This window comes from Equus caballus, chromosome 14 (assembly GCF_041296265.1).
Source record: "Equus caballus isolate H_3958 breed thoroughbred chromosome 14, TB-T2T, whole genome shotgun sequence".
Classification (NCBI taxonomy): Eukaryota; Metazoa; Chordata; class Mammalia; order Perissodactyla; family Equidae; genus Equus; species Equus caballus.
This window is the reverse complement of record NC_091697.1, coordinates 109,142,884-109,160,475: the sequence shown is the minus strand read 5'-3', so window position 1 is coordinate 109,160,475 and position 17,592 is coordinate 109,142,884. Positions and strand designations below refer to the sequence as shown.

The 17,592-nt window shown below is 67.2% G+C and overlaps 1 protein-coding gene across 19 annotated transcripts in view; it reads left to right on the top strand.

Moving 5' to 3' along the window:
- Positions 1-17,592, top strand: part of OBSCN (obscurin, cytoskeletal calmodulin and titin-interacting RhoGEF) — a 153,988-nt gene extending 136,396 nt beyond the window's left edge. For 15 of the 19 annotated variants that reach the window (XM_070233572.1, XM_070233571.1, XM_023618290.2 and 12 more), the window contains 26 exons: positions 3,689-3,886; positions 4,848-4,947; positions 5,266-5,387; positions 5,882-5,994; positions 6,140-6,308; positions 6,482-6,560; positions 6,937-7,137; positions 7,812-7,872; positions 8,370-8,447; positions 8,794-8,966; positions 9,108-9,134; positions 9,840-9,992; positions 10,088-10,133; positions 10,268-10,345; positions 10,665-12,666; positions 13,303-13,383; positions 13,675-13,785; positions 13,924-14,091; positions 14,802-14,924; positions 15,137-15,307; positions 15,562-15,646; positions 15,942-16,181; positions 16,408-16,631; positions 16,769-16,844; positions 17,031-17,180; positions 17,301-17,592. In XM_070233572.1, coding sequence (XP_070089673.1) covers positions 3,689-3,886; positions 4,848-4,947; positions 5,266-5,387; positions 5,882-5,994; positions 6,140-6,308; positions 6,482-6,560; positions 6,937-7,137; positions 7,812-7,872; positions 8,370-8,447; positions 8,794-8,966; positions 9,108-9,134; positions 9,840-9,992; positions 10,088-10,133; positions 10,268-10,345; positions 10,665-12,666; positions 13,303-13,383; positions 13,675-13,785; positions 13,924-14,091; positions 14,802-14,924; positions 15,137-15,307; positions 15,562-15,646; positions 15,942-16,181; positions 16,408-16,631; positions 16,769-16,844; positions 17,031-17,180; positions 17,301-17,478 — 5,207 coding nt within the window. In that variant the 3' untranslated portion in view covers positions 17,479-17,592. Of the gene's footprint in view, positions 1-9; positions 1,751-3,688; positions 3,887-4,847; positions 4,948-5,265; positions 5,388-5,881; positions 5,995-6,139; positions 6,309-6,481; positions 6,561-6,936; positions 7,138-7,811; positions 7,873-8,369; positions 8,448-8,793; positions 8,967-9,107; positions 9,135-9,839; positions 9,993-10,087; positions 10,134-10,267; positions 10,346-10,664; positions 12,667-13,302; positions 13,384-13,674; positions 13,786-13,923; positions 14,092-14,801; positions 14,925-15,136; positions 15,308-15,561; positions 15,647-15,941; positions 16,182-16,407; positions 16,632-16,768; positions 16,845-17,030; positions 17,181-17,300 lie in introns of those variants that run through there. The other 4 variants (XM_070233577.1, XM_070233575.1, XM_023618323.2 and 1 more) reach the window with 2 other exon arrangements.

The window sequence follows — 17,592 nt, the reverse complement described above, 5'->3', positions numbered from 1 at the left end:
TCCCCACAGAGAGGAGACCATCACCACCGTGGTGAAGAGCCCCCGCGGCCCACGCCGGTCGCCCAGCAGGTCCCCCTCCCGCTCGCCTTCCCGCCGCCCTGCCAGCCCGCCCAGGCCAGGCCTCTTGGCCCCTGAGCCGCTGCGCTCGCCGGGGGCCGGGCAGCCCCGCAGGCCCGAGGCGGGGCCAGGCTGGAGGCCCACTGTGCCCACGCTGTATGTGACGGAGCCCGAGGCCCACACGCCGGCCGCCCCCAGGGCCGCTGGGCCCCAGCCCCAGTGGGTGGAGGTCGAGGAGACCATCGAGGTCCAAGTAAAGAAGACGGGCCGAAGGGGTGCGTCTCCCGCCAGAGAGGTGCCCGGCAGCTCCGCACGGCTTCTCTTCACACTGCCTGGCAGGACCCCCGGAGGGGACCCCAACACAAACAACTCCAACAACAAGCTGCTGCCTGAGGAGCCCCCAGCCCAGGGCAGGACCACAGTCCATGTTGGGGAGCCCCTGGTCTTCCACGTGGATGCCGAGCTGGAGACCCCTGAGCTGTCCCCTCCCCGGGCGGATGGAGAGGAGGGCCCCCTGGAGGAGGAGGAAGGGGGAAGTGCTAGCCTGACGGAGGAGCCCCAGGACACTGAGGACCTTCGGGGCCGTGACCCCAAGATCCTGGCACACGACGGCCGCGTGCTGACGCTGGCCGACCTGGAGGATTACGTGCCCCAGGAAGGGGAGACCTTCGGCTGTGGCGGCCCGGTGCCCAGCGCCTCTGACGACCCACCCTGTGAGGTCGCGGTGCTCCAGAGAGAGATCAACGAGCCGACCGTGGGGCGGCCCGTCCTGCTCAATGTGGGGCGCCCCCCGCGCCCCCGAGGCCCACTTGGTTTGCTCAGCCACAGGGTCGGGCCCCGGGACGTGTCTTCATCGGGGTCACAGGAGCTTGGCCCTGCAGGCGTCTCCTTCTGCGTGCAGGAGGCCCGGGCTGGGGACGCTGCATCCTGGAAGCCATCCTTCTTCACCCAGGTCCAGCGGTCTGCGGACCGTGGGCAGAGCAGCTTCAAAACGGAGGTTTCTACCCAGACGGTCAGCTTCGGGACTGTGGGCGAGACAGTCACCCTGCACATCCACCCAGATGGGGATGAGGCCTCCGGCCCCTCCCAGGGCTGAGGCCCTGAACATCATGGGCTCTGTGGCCCCAGGTTTAGACGAGGGGCTCGCTGGGCCAGGACACCCTTGACGCAGCTGTGTGGTTGCACGGGAAGCCCGCGCCCCTCGCATCCGTGTGCTCTTGACCCCTGGCTCTCTGACAGCTCGGGGCTTCAGCTGCCCTCCCTCCCTGCCCCGGGCACTTCCTACCTCACGGGACTGGGTCTTGCCCTGTGGACCTTCATGCATCGGTAATCTCGCAAGTACCAAAGTCACTCCGAGAGCGCCGGCCTGAGCCACCCTCAGAGCCTCCGGGCTCTGGACACGGAGCGAGACTTGGGCATCGGTCCTGCTCCATTCCCAAGGTGGCAGCTGCCCCAGCTCCCACCCCAGTCCCAGTGGCCAGGCCAGCACAGCCCTGCCCTCTCCCAGGCTGGGGCCTGCTCTCCCTCTTGGTGGGGGGCTTTCCCCCGGCCACATCTTACCCATGAACATTGTTCTTGGCTTCCTGGAGGCCTGGGTGGGGCCCAGCTCTGCAGACCCTCCTGGGTGGGCAGGGTCTGTGTGTGGGAAGCAGCCCGTCGGTCGGTCCGGATGATAATAAACTGGTTCCCTGCACTGCCTTTGTCCTGCTTTCTTGCTTCTCTGCCCGGTGGCTCTGGCAACTCAGGCAGGAGAGCCCTCCAGGCCTGGCCCTGGGGATGCACCACTGGGCAGTCCAGGCCTCCTCCATGGGCAACCCTTGGTGGCACCCAGCAGCAGCCCGCAGGTCCTGGCCCATCTTAGGGTCCTTGGGTGGAGGTGTGACTGCTCACGGGTCCAGCTTGCTGGCACGCAGGCTGTGGGGTGGTCGCAGGTACACATGGTGGGACCAAGGCAGTTTACAGTGGTTGCTGCCAGCCTGCTGGGGACTGAGCAGGCATTCCTGTCCCCCCTGTGTAGCAGGGCCATTGTCAGGTAAGATGTGGGGGGTTGTGATGCATTGGGGATCCTGCTGACCTCCTTGGAGTAGGGAAGGAGAGAATGGGAGTCCCAATGCCAGAGAATGGTAGCCCCAGTGCCAGAGAGGGCAAACAGACCACAGCCCAGGGGGTTTCTTCTCTAGCCTAGGGGCCTGAGGACAGAAGAGGGAGGTCCTGGGGCAGAGAGGCTCAGGCAGGGGAGGTTCAGGCAGGGGAGGCTCAGGCAGGGGAGGTTCAGGAAGGGGAGGCTCAGGCATGGGAGGTTCAGGCAGGGGAGGCCCTGGGGCAGGGGAGGCCCTGGGGCAGGGGAGGCTCAGGCAGGGGAGGCTCAGGCACAGGAGGTCCTGGGGCAGGGGAGGCTCAGGAAGGGGAGGTTCAGGAAGGGGAGGCCCTGGGGCAGGGGAGGCTCAGGGAGGGGAGGTTCAGGCAGGGGAGGTTCAGGAAGGGGAGGCTCAGGAAGGGGAAGCTCAGGCATGGGAGGTTCAGGCAGGGGAGGCCCTGGGGCAGGGGAGGCTCAGGAAGGGGAGGTTCAGGAAGGGGAGGCCCTGGGGCAGGGGAGGCTCAGGAAGGGGAGGTTCAGGAAGGGGAGGCCCTGGGGCAGGGGAGGTTCAGGCAGGGGAGGTTCAGGAAGGGGAGGTCCTGAGGCAGGGGAGGCTCAGGCAGGGGAGGCCCTGAGGCAGGGGAGGCTCAGGCAGGGAGGCCCTGAGGCAGGGGAGGCTCAGGCAGGGGAGGTCCTGAGGCAGGGGAGGCTCAGGCAGGGGAGGTCCTGAGGCAGGGGAGGCTCAGGCAGGGGAGGCTCAGGCAGGGAACCTGCTGGGAGGGGAGGCTCAGGGAGGGGTGGGGCTCAGGCAGGGGACCTGCTAGGAGGGGAGGACATGGTTGGGCCACAGAGGCCTGGCAGCCAGGCGGAGGAGGGGGCTACACTGGGGTGCTGAAGACTGGGAGCCGAGACACAGAGGGTCTGATGCTTCCCACAGTGGGCCATGTGGGAGGCAGGGCAGGGGCCAGGTGAGGGCGTGCTGGCCTGGGCTGTGGAGGTGGTGGGGAGAAAGCTGCTGGGCGGGGACAGGGGTTGCTCTGGCAGGGCAGGAAGGGGGTCCACCCCGCTCCAATCCCCTGGCCCCTGACTCTGCATCAGGCTGTTGCCAGGCTTCCCTAGAGTGTGGAGCTGGGGCCACTGGGCCTGGGCAGCCCAGTACCCTGGGGTCTGGGGTGGGCTGGGGGGAGGGGGCAGCCCTAGGATGAAGGGATAGAAGGAGCTGAGACAGGGCAGACCCTGGCGGAGGGCGGGTGTCCAGGCCCAGCTGCCCCTCGAGGAGACAGTGTTCTCCCAAAGGCATCTGGGCGCCCGCCTGGAGGTGACTGGGTCCTGAGCTCACTGCCTCCAGTTTTCCCTCCCTGGCACCATGCCTGCGTCCCCTCCTCTCTCAGGACTTCCACCTCTGGCACCTCCAGAGCTGAGTGGGTGGGCGGGGCGGTGGGTGGGAGCGGTAGCCCAGAGCAGCTCACCTGGGCAGTCTCTGAGGACTGGGATAGAGTTGACCCCCTCCCCAGGCCCAGGTCACCCCTACACTCTGACCCACCTCTCCCACAGATGCTGCTGTCCCACCCCCAGCTGCCCTGGAACAGGCAGACCAGGAGATCACATCTGTCCAGGGAATACTGGTGTGCCCCGAGGCTGTGGGACCCTCTGCAGGGGACCATGCTGGTCCAGGCCCTGGCCCTGGGGGGCCACCGGAGCTCCAGGAGGCTGGCCCCCCACCCCCAGGCATGGAGGCTGCAGACACATCTGGTGAGGCCCAGTGGCGGGCTGACTGCAAAGTGCCCTCTGCTCCCAGACCACCCACCGGTGCTGACCGCAGTCTTGGTCACCCTGGGCGTCCTTCCCGTGGGGGTAAACTGGCAGAGCCCTCGGGACCCCAGCATCCCGATGGCTCCATGCACTGGGGACCCTGGGCAAGGCCCACTCCTTGCTCATACTCAGTCTCCCCATCTGTGAAACTAGACAAAGGAGTGGGTTCTGGGAGGTTCTTAGCCTCAGCACATCTGTCCTGGGAGCCAGAGGCCTCCTGTGGTCAGCCCTCAGCAGACAGTCTGGGCACCCTGTGCTCCTGGGGAGGTCGGGGGGAAGGGGGAGGAAAATCAGAAGGGGAAGGAGGGAAAGGAGAGGGAGGAAAGAAGAGAGGAGGAGGAGGAAGAGGAAATGGAGGAGGAGGATGAGAAGGAGAAAGAGGAGAGCAAGAGGGGGAGGAGGAGAGGGCGGGGGATGAGGAGGAGGGAAGAGGGGGAGGAGGGGAGGGCGGGGGATGAGGAGGAGGGAAGAGGGGGAGGAGGGGAGGAGGAAAAGGACCAGGAGGAGGAGAGTAGGAGGGGAGCAGGAGGCAGAGGTATAGAGTTTTGCTCCAGAGAGATGAGACCCAGAGATGCTGCGAGGCTCCTGCACCTCATTGTAGGGATGGCGGGGGCCTTGTGGCCAGCCCGGCAGTGGGGAGCCTCAGGGCTGGTGCTCCTGGCCTAGGCACTAGGACAGGAAGGTGCCGGGGCTTCTGGGCTCTGCAGGGAGGTCGAGGGGGCCGAGGTACGCATGTGCAGCTGGAGTCCCGCAGTTTCGGGGCATAGACCCTGCGCCCCTGCTCTGCCTGTGTGCCCACCCTCTGGGCCCTGGAAGGTGACACGGGGCACATCGTGGGGCACAGCCCCCAACCTCACCCCCTTAAGTTTGTGTGTCACTTAAGTCTCTTGCCTCCCACTAGCCGAGCCCCCTCTGAAGGTGCCGGAGCCCCTCCCTGACGCGGGCCTGGAGCAGGACTCAGGGGCCCATGGTGCAGCCCAGGAACGCATTGTGCCCATCCGGTAACCTCCCTGGCGTGTTAGGTGGGGGTAGCCCATGAGGGGACATCCCGGGGGCAGGGCAGAGCCCACCAGTTCTGCCCACGGGGACAGCAAGAGTAAGGGGTCCTGGCACCCCAGGACGTTCCTTGTCAGCCCCACCCTGAGCCCAAGGGCAGGGCAGTGAGGAGAGGCTGCCCTCAGGGTGATGGGTGTGGGAGGAACCCCTCCTCCCCCAGGGCTGGGGCCCAGTCTGTACATCCCTTCCAAAGTGGTCAGGGACCCCAACTTATCAGAAATGGAGGGGCGGGCCGACAGCTCACCCTGCCCCAACCACCCCAGGATGGAGGGCACAGTCTGGCCTGGGGCAGGCGCCGCAGAGCTCTGGGATGTCCACAGTCACGTGTTCACGGAGACCACGCACCGGACATACGTGTATCAGACCAGCGACGCCGGTGCCACAAGTAGGCAGGGGCCCAGTGGGTTACGCATGCCCCTGGGCTGGGAGGACATTTGCAGGGTGGGGCCTTTGAGGCCACGCTGCACCTCTGAGCCCTGCTTGGCTGGGAGCCCACTGCCCTGTCTGTGTGTCCCCGCAGTGGGCACCACTCGGAGGGGAGGGGGCAGCAGGAACTGGACGTCCGGGGCCCTTCCCAGCCCAGTTAGCATCTCTGGTGCGCTGTCCACGGAGATCAAGGTCGGAGCAGGAGAGACAGTGGTTGGATGGAAAGAAGCACTTCCCGACTGCCAGGGGCCTGGGTTGAGTGAGGAGGGGTCGCCTTCACTTGGGAGGCAGGTGGGGTATCTCAGGTCTCGCTGCCCCCTCAGGGCACCAGGACAGCCAGGGGCGATGCCTGCCCACTCAGGTCTCAGTGATCGTGACCGCAGGCTGGCTGAGGTGGGCTGGCCAGGGGCGTGCGACCCGGCCCCTCCCCACTGCTCCCTCCTGCACCCCCAGGGCCCCCGTCCATGCAGGTAACCATCGAGGACGTGCAGGCACAGAGAGGCAGCACCGCGCAGTTTCAGGCGGTCATCGAGGGCAGCCCACAGCCCACGGTGACCTGGTACAAGGTAGGGACTGGCGGGGGGTGGGGGCCCTGTGCCAGAGGAGGGAGTGTGAAACCCCCATGGGACACGTACTCACTGAAGCACTGGGTGGGCCACGGTGCCTGGGCCCCCAGGTTGGGCTGATGGCCACTGCACCCCATACCTCCAGGACAGCACCCAGCTGGCAGACGACACCCGGCTCAGCCAGCAGCAGGAAGGGACTACATATTCCCTGGTGCTGAGGGACGTGGCCCAGCAGGACGCCGGTGTCTACACCTGCCTGGCCCGAAATGCTGGCGGCCAGGTTCTGTGCAAGGCGGAGTTGCTGGTCCATGGGGGTAAGTCCGGGACCCCTCCCAGGCCCTGTCTCAGTTCGACGCGGGCTTGGGGATCCCACGGCCCCCAAGGGCACAGGCACAGGCAGCTGCCCCCGCGGACACTAGAGTTGGGGATAGAGGTACCGGGTGGTCACACCCGCCTATGCTGTCGGCTTCCCCGTTCCTGACCACAGGGGCTGAGCCGGACTCAGAGAAGCGAAGCTCCCGGAGGAGACTGCACTCCTTCTACGAGGTCAAGGAGGAGATCGGAAGGTATCACCCCCAATCCCGCCCTAGGAGCCCCCCAGCTCTGCACTCCCAACCCTCGCCCCCTGGAGTCCCCGCTTTGGAGTCCCCGACCCGGCAGCCCCCAGTTCCCCCGCCACGCAGATCCCCCGCCTCTGGGGACCCAACTCCCAGAACCCCGACCCCCAAGCTCCTGCCTCCCCGGAAATCCCGTCTGCCAGGAACCCCCCACCGGACCCAGTATCTGGGTACCGATACCCCGGGGCCCGGGTCCCTCTAGAGCCGCGACGCCCAGTAGCGCCCTTTCTCCAGAGTACCCTCTTACTCCCGGAATCCCCACCCCCGGGAGCCCCGCCCCAGCGCGTCCAGCGTGGGCGTCCAGCATGGGCTCCTGTCCTCCCAGGGGCGTGTTTGGCTTCGTGAAGAGGGTGCAGCACAAGGGCAACCAGATGTCATTCGCTGCCAAGTTCATCCCCCTGCGGAGCAGGACGCGAGCCCAGGCGTACCGCGAGCGGGACGTCCTGGCCATGCTGAGCCACCCTCTGGTCACGGCGCTGCTGGACCAGTTTGAGACGCGCAAGACCCTGATCCTTGTCCTGGAGCTGTATCCCGCCCTGGGCGCCAGGGTGCGAGGAGGGGCGTGTGCCCCGGGCGGGCAGGGGTCCAGAGGGCCGCGTGGGGCCTGCGGTTCTGGTGTCCCCGGGCCTGGCTTCCCACGTTCCGTTATGACGCTGCCTGTCTGACTACCCCGGACACGGCGCCGTCCTCCTCCTTCTAGTTCATCCTCCCTCGGGCCAGGAATTTGGGCAGGGCCTCTTCCAGGCAGTCCCAGACATGTCTCGGCAGGCCCCTAGTGTGCTCTCCCTGCTCTCTCCAGCAGGGAGGTCGGACTTTTTAGTGGCTGCTCCTGGCCCCAAGTGCTAGGGCTTCCCAGGCTGCCCACCCGGGCTCCAGCAAGGGGCACATGCCCTACCCCATCCACTCTGGGTCACGCCCAGCTGAGGCGCTCTGGGTGTCATGTGCTCGCCACACCCCACCTCCCCAGTCAGCATCCCCAGCCAGGAGGGGGTGTGGGAGGTGGGCGCTGTGCAGAGAGGAGAAGACGGCTCTGTTCCCATTCTGCCGCAGCCCACTGGCCTCAGCCCTTCTCCTCCGGGTCCCTGTCTCTCCCACCCTCCCCAGCATGGTCCCCCACCCCCATCCCGAGATAAGACTCACCCCCCGTGTGTGGGGCCGGCTGGTTCCAGACCCCAGAGCTTTCCTTGACCGGAGCCCCAGGTGCTCGGCTGAGGAGCTGCTGGACCGCCTGTTCAAGAAGAGTGTGGTGACGGAGGCCGAGGTGACCTTGCCGCTGGAGCCACAGGAGCCACAGGCCTCCCGCTGCCCCCTGCCCAGACCACATGTCCCTGCAGAACCCCTCCCCCCACCAGATGCTCCCCAGCTCAGAGACCTTCTGGGGCTCCCCAGGGCCTCACCAGGTGTGGCAGCTCCTGTCTGGCTCTCAAAACCCTTCCCGGTGGCCAGGCTCACCACTGCCCCCTCCCAGACGGCCCTGGCCAGCGGGCCAGCCACGACCCACTCCTGAGACGCCACCCTTCCTGCTGTGCTTAGGCAGCTCCATACACCCATGCCGGCCCCCACCTTGGGGCCCAGAGGACTCCCTGGCCTTGGGGGACATGGGGGCTTGGGAGGCTTTGCACTAACCTGCCCCTTGGGACCGTCCCAGGCTCAGATCTGGAGGGAAGGAGAGGCGGTGTAGTGGCAGCGGGGTGGGGAGGGGAGCGGAGCGGGAGGTCCAGGCTGGCTCTCTCACCTGAGCACCAGCCTTTGCTGCAGGTCAAGGTCTACATCCAGCAGCTGGTGGAAGGGCTGCAGTACCTGCACAGCCAGGGCATCCTCCACCTAGACATAAAGGTACTTGCCCCCATGCCCCCAGAGCCTGGGGAGGGGCAGGTGGGACCCTAGGGCCTGCAGGCTGAGAAGGCACAGACCACGACTTCCAGCCTCCCTGTTAGGGCTTGCTTACCTCTCGGGACAGGGAGCTCACTATCCTAGAAGCCCCTTCAGGTGGGGTGTGGTTCTGATGGAGCAGAGATCACCTCCAAATGGCACTGAAACTTGCCCCTGGGGCTGCCCACTGCTCCACACTGGGCTCACCATCAGCGTGGGACAGACCCCTGAGTGCCCCCCCTCCACCGGCAGCCCTGGGAGTCACCTCCTTAGTGCTTGGCCTCATCCACTCCCCGACTCTTCCCGACAGCCCCCCAACATCCTGATGGTGCATCCTGCCCGGGAAGACATTAAAATCTGCGACTTTGGCTTTGCCCAAAAAATCACCCCAGCAGAGCCGCAGTACAGCAAGTATGGCTGCCCTGAGTTCGTGTCGCCCGAGATCATCCAGCAAACCCCCGTGAGCAAGGCCTCTGACATCTGGTGAGTGTGTGGGTCCCAGGGACGCGGCCCCCGCACTGTCTCCCACTCCCTCTCCTCCCTCAGTTCTCGGGCCCACCCTGCTCACCCCCCGCCTGCGGGCCGGGCCTGGGGTGACTCACGGCTGTGGTTTTGTTCCCGCAGGGCCATGGGGGTCATCTCCTACCTCAGGTGAGCAGACCCCTGCCCCTGTCAGCCGCATCGTCTGAAGCCAACCCCAGACCCCTCCCCAGCAGGCCCACAGGAGGCCACGCGCACTGCTGGCCACTCCCCAGATCAGAGACCTGAGACCCAAGGGGCAGCTATTCTGGGGACAGGCAGTGGGCCAACTCTGATAAGAGGTTTCTGCAGTGCTTTTCACACACACCCTGTCCCAGAGGAGCTCTGTGGCAGCACGAGGCAGAGCACTGAGCCGTTTCCCTAAAGGGTCTGGATGGTTTGTCCAGAGCCCCCTCCTAACAGGCACTGCTGCCCTGAGGACTCTGCTGCTGTAGACTGAGCTTGGATCTCCTCTACAGGCTGAGCCTGGATCCCACCTCAGGCTAAGGCTGGGTTCCTACTCCACACTGACCCTCGGTCCCTGTCCCAGGCTGAGCCTGGATCCCACCTCAGGCTAAGGCAGGTGGGCACCCTAGGCTGACCCTTGACTTCTATCCCAGGTCAAGCCCAGATCCTCACCCAAGCCTGAGCCTGGATCTCTAGGCAAATCTGAAACACTTGCTAGGATTCTCAGGGCCGGATGGGAGTAATGCTAAGGTCATCCCTAGTCAGACCACCATCCCTATGAGACCCAGCACTGCCTGTCCTGGTGACCTGCCCCCATGGACCCAGAAATATGGGGCCACGTCTGAAGGTGACCCACGTCTGTGCTTTCAGCCTCACTTGCTCATCTCCATTTGCTGGCGAGAGTGACCGAGCCACCCTCCTGAATGTGCTGGAGGGGCGGGTGTCCTGGAGCAGCCCAGTGGCTGCCCACCTCAGCCAGGATGCCCAGGACTTTATCAAGGCTGCCCTGCAGAGGGCCCCAGAGTGAGTGCAGACTCCCTTCGCCTGCCCGGGGTCCTCATCGCCTGCCCGGGGACCAGGTGACCCCTGGCCTGACCCCGGCCTTCCTCTCCCTGCAGGGCTCGCCCCAGTGCCACCAAGTGCCTGGCCCACCCCTGGTTCCTGGTGAGTAGGCTGCGCCTGGGGCAGGCCTGGCGCACAGGGAGGGAAACTGAGGCCAAGGGGGGCGGGGGATCTGTCTGGGCCAAAGGGCGCATCCGGCTCTCCCCTCGACGTGGCTTTTCCCCTGGGCCCCCCAGAAGTCCGTGCCGGCCGAGGAGGCCCACTTCATCAACACCAAGCAGCTGAAGTTCCTCCTGGCCCGCAGCCGGTGGCAGGTGAGCCGAGCTGCGCTGAGCTGGTGCTAGGGAGGAGGGGCTGGAGACCCCGAGGGTTGGCCCTGCGCCCCGCGGGCCCGGGAGAGCGGGAAGCCGGGCTGGGCGTGCTTTGCGCGGGGTGGGCTCTCGCTGAGCCGTCGGGAGGGACGAACTGCGTGCGCCAGGCGAGTCCCAGGGGCGAGCGCACAGAAAGGCGGTGCCCTGGGGAGGGCGGGGCTTGTGACCCCGTCCCCGACCCCGCCTCCGTAGTCGCCCGTCTGGGCCCCTGGAGCCGCGAGGGCGGCGGCAGCGGCTGACGCCCTGTTCCCCGCACCCCCAGCGCTCCCTGATGAGCTACAAGTCCATCCTGGTGATGCGCTCCATCCCCGAGCTGCTCCAGGGCCCGCCGGACAGCCCGTCCCTCGGGGTGGCCCGGCACCTGCGCGGCGACGCCAGCGCCTCCTCCAGCAGCTCTTCCTCCTCCTCGGACAACGAGTTGGCGCCCTTCGCCCGGGCCAAGTCGCTGCCGCCCTCCCCGGTGACCCACTCCCCGCTGCTGCACCCCCGGGGCTTCCTGCGGCCGTCGGCCAGCCTACCCGAGGAGGCCGAAACCAGCCCGCCCGCCGCGGCCGCGCCCCCCGCCCCCTCGCCCCGGGGCGCCGAGCCGCCCGCCGCCTCGGGCTGCGTGCCCCGGCAGAGCGTCATCCGCAGCCTGTTCTACCAGCAGGCGGGCGAGGGCGCGGAGCGCGGGGCCCTGGCCGCGGGCGGCAGGCGGCACCCGGCCCGGCGGCGGCACCTGCTCAAGGGCGGCTACTTCGCCAGCGCCCTGCCCGGTCTGCGCGAGCCGCTGCTGGAGCACCGCGCGCTGGAGGAGGCGGCGGCCCGGGAGGAGCAGGCCGTGCTGATGGCCAAAGTGCCCTCCTTCGAGACCGCCCTGCGGCTGCCGGGCACCAGCGCCAGAGGGGCGCCCGGCCGCAGCCGCTCCCTGGACCTCGACTTGCCGCAAGGCGTTAGTTCCTCTGCTGAGGCCTGCCTGAAGGGGCAGTGTCCCACCCCCGCGGCCTCGGTCCTCCCTGTGTCCCCAGGGGAGAGTTCACCCCAAGGGGTCACAGGATCCAGGGAGACAGAGCATCCAGAGGGGTCCCCACAGGGACTGAGACTGTTTCCGTCTACCAGTGGTGAAGTGGCTGGTGTTCAGCAAGAGGGGTTGTCCCAGGACAGCTGTGGGGGGCAGCAGGAGCCTTTCTTTCACCCCCAGTGCAGTCCTGCCCCCCAGGAGGGCTGCAAGCCCCCTCCAGCTGTTGTACCGCAAACTCCTGGCTCCTTCCCTCCAGGGCCGGGCCCAGACGCCCTCTCCGCACCCCGAAGCCCCTGCCTCTCGAGGGAACCCCAGGGCCCCCCATCCCCAGCCCAAGCAAGCCCCCAGCCAGGCTCTAAAAGGGGGCTGGAGGACACCCCTCTCACTGGGAGACCCAGCTCCCCTGGCTCTGTAGGGCCAGCCTCCCCAGTGAGCTCCGAGCCTGGCCTCACCCTGGATGCTGAGGACCAGGAGGCAGAGGGCCTCTCTGACTCTGAGCCCAGCCCACCGCGGCCTCAGGAGCAGGCGACCACCCGAAAGTTCTCCCTGGGGCAGCATGGGGGCTATGCGGGTGTGGCAGGCTATGGCACCTTTGCCTTTGGTGGGGACGCAGGGGGCATGCTGGGGCAGGGCCCCCTATGGGCCAGGATGGCCTGGGCCACCTCTCAGTCCTCGGAGGAGCAGGATGAGGCGGGGGCCAGCGCAGCACCCCCACCTGAGGGTAGCGAGGCTCCCCCGAGGGCCTCCCCGGAGCTCACCTCCTGGGACGACTTGGGTGGGGGCTCCCAAGTGTCACTTGTGCAGATCCGGGACCTGTCAGGGGACTCGGAAGCCGCTGACACTGTGTCCCTGGACATCTCGGAGGTGGAGCCCGCCTACCTCAACCTGTCCGACCTGTATGACATCAAGTATCTTCCATTCGAGTTCATGATCTTCAGGAAGGTCCCCAAGCCAGAGCGGCCGCCCTCCCCTGAGTCTGAGGCTGGGGAGGAGCTGGCGGAGTTCCCGGAGGCCGCGTGGCCCTGGCCTGGCACGCTGGGCCCGTCAGCCAGCCTGGAGATTACTGAGGAGCCAGAGACCATGGAGGCCCTGCTGGGGGAGGCTGCTGGCAGCCGGAAGCGCAAGTGGTCACCTCCCTCCAGGGGCTTCTTCCACTTCCCCGGGAAGCATGTGCGGCTGGAAGAGCCCGTGGAGCTGGGTCTGCGCCGGAGGGTGAGGGCCTCGGTGGCCCACATCTCCCGCCTCCTGAGGGGCAGGCCTGAAGGTGACTCCCCCTACCCCCTCCGCCCCCACCCCAAGTCTGGGCACATCCAGGTGCCTTGGGGCGCCTTGCCCCTCCCTTGCGCAGGAGCCCTCCTGACGCAGGAATCCCCCTTGGAGTCCCCCCACCGCCCTCCCCCTGCCCTGGCACACACGATCCTCTGTTCCCAAGGTCACCTTCTGGGCCTAGACCCCTCCCCACGTGCATCTGCGACCAGCCTCGGGACCTAACACAGGGAGGCCTGGTTACCACCCTGCCCCTGCCCCTGCCCCTGCAGAGATGGGAACTGCGCCAGCCCTCCCTGATGGTTGACCCCTGGGCCCTCCCTGACCCAGAGCCCTTGGCCAGGCCTCCCGAGGCACCTGTGGTCCCTGAGCTGCCAGCCTTACTTGCCCCAGGTGTCCGTGCCTAACGAGTTGATCTGACGGGGTAGGGAGGGGTGCTCCTCACTGCAGACTTAGCTCCAGTTTCCAACAAAACCCCCAGGATTTGGGCTTTTCTGCCACCTGGCAATCTGGACAGCAGGCTGTGGAGGGCCCTGGAGTGTTGCTCCCATGCTCCTGGCGGCAGTGCCAGGCTGCTGGCCGCTGGAGGGGCTAGCCCCTTGTGTGACCTCTCATGGCCCTGTCCTCCCTGCAGGTCCCGAGAAGGAGAGTCCTCCCCGGAAGAAGGCAGGCCTGGCTTCTTTCCGGCTGTCAGGCCTGAAGAGCAGGGACCGAGGTGACTGCATCACCCAGGGGACCTGGCTGTAGGGGAGGGAGCCCCTCCTCAGTGTCCAGACCAGCAGGGCGGGCAAGCTCACACCCACGGGGGCCCCATCCCAGACAGGTGCCTCTGGCACCCCAGCTATTGAGGCTGAGCTGTCCTGGAGGTCTTCCTGGGGGAGGCAGTGGTGTTGAAGATGAACTAGGTTGGGGTGGGGCTCATCTCCATTGTCCCCACTGTGGGGTCTAGCCCACGCTCTTGGGCTGGGGGTCACTTCTGAAGGCTCACCTCATCTCCCTTCCCCAGCACCATCATTCCTAAGGGAGCTTGTGGACGAAACGGTGGTCCTGGGCCAGTCTGTGACTCTTGCCTGCCAGGTGTCGGCCCAGCCAGCTGCACAGGCCACCTGGAGTAAAGGTGAGGAGCCGTCCTGGGCTGGGGGTGCTTGTGGAGGGCACCGCTCTCAATGTACAGAGGGAACCCGAGGCCCAGGGGAGGGGCACAGGGCCGTGGGTACTTGGGGCTGCTCCCTAGGCCCACTCTGTCCCGCTGTAGATGGGGCCGTCCTGGAGGGCAGCAGCCGCCTCCTCATCTCCTCCACACTCAAGAACTTCCAGCTGCTGACTATCCTGGTGGTGACGGCCGAGGACCTGGGTCTGTATACCTGCAGCGTGAGCAACCCGCTGGGCACAGCGGCCACCTCAGCCACGCTCCGGAAGGCAGGTGAGTGGGCCGCACTGGGCCCTTTCCGTGGGACGGGGAGAGCAGTCATGGGTGTCTGTTGCCTCCACTTGGAGGTTTCCACCAGGCCCGTCGAGGCTGTGGGGGGCGGCCTGAACTGGCTCTGCACCCCAGGATCCCTGGGTGAGGAAGCAGGAGGTAGGGTGAGCCGGCCGGCCGGGCCCTCTCTCTGATCCCTCTGCCTGACTCCCGGCCTCATGCTTCCCATGGTGCCTCCCACCCGTCCCTTGAGCAGACGCCAGAGGAGGTTGTATCTTTACTACAGTCAAGCCGTGACCTCGAAACACAGTGCTGGGTGTTTCTGGGGGAGCCAAGCTGGGGGCTGTGGGCCTAGCTCTTGGACTCCTGATCCCCAGGGGGCCCGGCAAAGCTGAGCAGCCAGGACAGGCCCCTCTCACCTGGGCAGGGGGCTGTGAACGAGGGCCACTCCATGACTTTCTGGGCAGGCAGCAGTGGGAGGGAGGCCTGGTGAGGTCAGAGGCAGATACCTCCTGCGCCCCCGCCAGGTGAGGCATGGGGACCCTCCTGCCATCAGCGCTGGAAAGGGACCCCTGAGTGAAGGGGGCCAGGGGAGGGTGGGCTCAGGGCCTGGCAGCAGAGTGGAGGAGGGTGGGGCAGGCTGGCCAGGGCTCAGAGCTGCTTCGGGTGGCCCCTGGGAGCCTGCATCTGACCCCTGACCACGGGCCCTGCAGAGCTCCCCTCGTCCTCCCCACGGCCGGACATCGGGGAGGTGTACGCGGACAGGGTGCTGTTGGTCTGGAAGCCTGTGGAGTCGTACGGCCCCGTGACCTACATTGTGCAGTGCAGCCTGGAAGGTAGGGCCGCCCCCCTGCCCTCCCGTCCTGGCGGCCCCGGGGTCAGTGGCGGGGAGCAGTGGGGAAGTGCCAGCCTGGTGGGGGCCCTGGACCCCATCAGGGAATCACCCGGCCCCTCTGCATCCCTGGGCGGCTGCCCTGGGGGCGGGGTCTCTCCACCCAACTCCGGTGGGCAGGCCTCGGGCTGAATCACACCCGCTCCCTGTGGCCAGGTGGCAGCTGGAGCACGCTGGCCTCAGATGTCTTCGACTGCTGCTACCTCACCAGCAAGCTTTCTCGGGGCGGCCTGTACGCCTTCCGGACGGCCTGTGTCAGCAAGGCGGGCATGGGCCCCTACAGCAGCCCCTCGGACCAGGTCCTCCTTGGGGGGCCCAGCCACCTGGGTGAGCACTCTGCAGGGCCTGGCGGGGCAGCAGGGGCCCTCGGAGGTTGCCTGCCCCGACACCGCGCAGGTGGCCAGTACCCGCTCAGGACAATTTGTTCTGTGTGCTGTGTCCCCGCCCCCAAATGGTTGAGGAACAGGTCCAGTGTGTGGGGTCAAAGAGGGGACCTCGTCAGGGCGCCTGGGAAGGGGTGATGGGAGACAAGGTGGGGTAGCTGGGGCTGCAGGCCCCCGTCACCAGCTTCCCTTCCACAGCCTCTGAGGAGGAGAGCGGCCCTGCCACGCCAGCCCAGCCCCTCCCCAGCACACAGACCTTCGCCTTCCAGACACAGATCCGAAGGTGGGGCCTCGGGGACAGTGGGTGGGCGGTGCCGTGGCCTCCCCGCCCCCTAGCTCTTCCAGCTCCCACCCCAGCCTCAGCTACTCCATCTGCAAGCACGGCTCACCTCCCCTGATGCTTGCTTCAGAGCATCTGCGCCCCCTCCCAGAAAGTTCCGGTCCCCTCCCTCCGGGCTTCCTCCTGGCTGTTCGCAGAATGGGAGGACAGGCGGGAGCTGCGGGAGAGCAGTGGGGAGCTGCATGGGCTGGCAGGGCGGGAGGGGTCCACACGAACCTGGCCGGTGCTTCGTCGCCAGGGGCCGCTTCAGCGTGGTGCGCCAGTGTCGGGAGAAGGCCAGCGGCCGCGCGCTGGCCGCCAAGATCGTGCCCTACCGCCCCGAGGACAGAACGGCCGTGCTGCGCGAATACGAGGCCCTCAAGAGCCTGCGCCACCCGCATCTGGCCCAGCTTCAGGCCGCCTACCTCAGCCCCCGGCACCTGGTCCTCATCTTGGAGCTGTGCTCCGGGCCGGAGCTGCTCCCCTGCCTGGCCGAGAGGTGAGGGGCGGCCCGGCGGGACGAGGGGCGCAGGGCGGGGCAGTGTGCATCGCAGCCCCGGCTCCACCGGCCCGCCCGCATAGGGGCGCTCAACAAGGCTCGGCGCCCCTCCCTAACCGGCTGGGACGGCTGGTGACCCCGAGCCCCCTCTGCGGTGGACAGAGTCCCCTCCCAACGTGCTGCCTCCTGACCCCTCTGCTTGGTCTGAACCGCCCTCTGCTGCCAGGACCTCCTACTCGGAATCGGAGGTGAAGGACTACCTGTGGCAGATGCTGAGTGCCGCCCAGTACCTGCACGGCCAGCGCATCTTGCATCTGGACCTCAGGTCCGAGAACATGATCGTCACCGAGTACAACCTGCTCAAAGTGGTCGATTTCGGCAACGCCCAGAGCCTCGCCGAGGAGAGGGTCCTGCCCTCGGAGGGGTTCAAGGACTACATGGAGACCATGGGTGAGCGTGGCGCAGCCCTGGGCGGGACTTGGGGGAGGGGTGGGCCAAGAGCAAGCCCCTCCCCGAGTCCTGCCTCCCGCCCCGTTCCACTGCAGACACACTCAGCCACTCACCGGGGCCCCTCTTGTGCCCCCCAGCTCCGGAGCTCCTGGAGGGCCAGGGGGCGGTCCCGCAGACGGACGTCTGGGCCATAGGCGTGACGGCCTTCATCATGTGAGTCCTCTGGGTGAGAGGGCAGGCCTGGGATCCATCGAGAGTGATCCCAGAGCCCCGTGTCCCCCATCCATCGAGAGTGACCTCAGAGTCCCCGTGTCCCTCATCCAACGAGGGTCACCACTGAATCGCCCGTGTCCCCCATTCATCTGAGGGTGATTTGAGTCCTCTGATCTTCACCCACAGGCTGAGCGCCGAGTACCCGGTGAGCAGCGAGGGGATGCGCGACCTGCAAAAGGGCCTGCGCAAGGGGCTCATCCTGCTGGGCCGCTGCTACGCGGGCCTGTCCGGGGGCGCAGTGGCCTTCCTCCGGAGCACTCTGTGCGCCCACCCCTGGTAAGGCGGCTCTGCCCCGCCCCCTGCCCGCGCGTCCCGCCCACTTCGCCCCACCCGTCCCTCCTGACCCGCCCGGGCCCAGCTTCCGGAGCGTAGCTGACGCCCCCTCCTGTGCTCCAGGGGCCGGCCGTGTGCGTCCAGCTGCCTGCGGTGCCCGTGGCTGACCGAGGAGGGCCCGGCCGGCTCCCAGCCCGCGGCCGTGACCTTCCCCACCACGCGTCTGCGCGCCTTCGTGCGCGAGCGCGAGAAGAGGCGGGCGCTGCTGTACAAGAAGCACCACCTGGCCCAGGCGCGCTGAGGCCTGGCCCTGCCGGCTGGGGTGTGGTCGGGCCGCCCTGCTGGGCCACCCCTCAGCCTCCCCTCTAGGACTCGCTCCCTGTGCCCAGACACACCAATAAAGAGCAGAACTGGA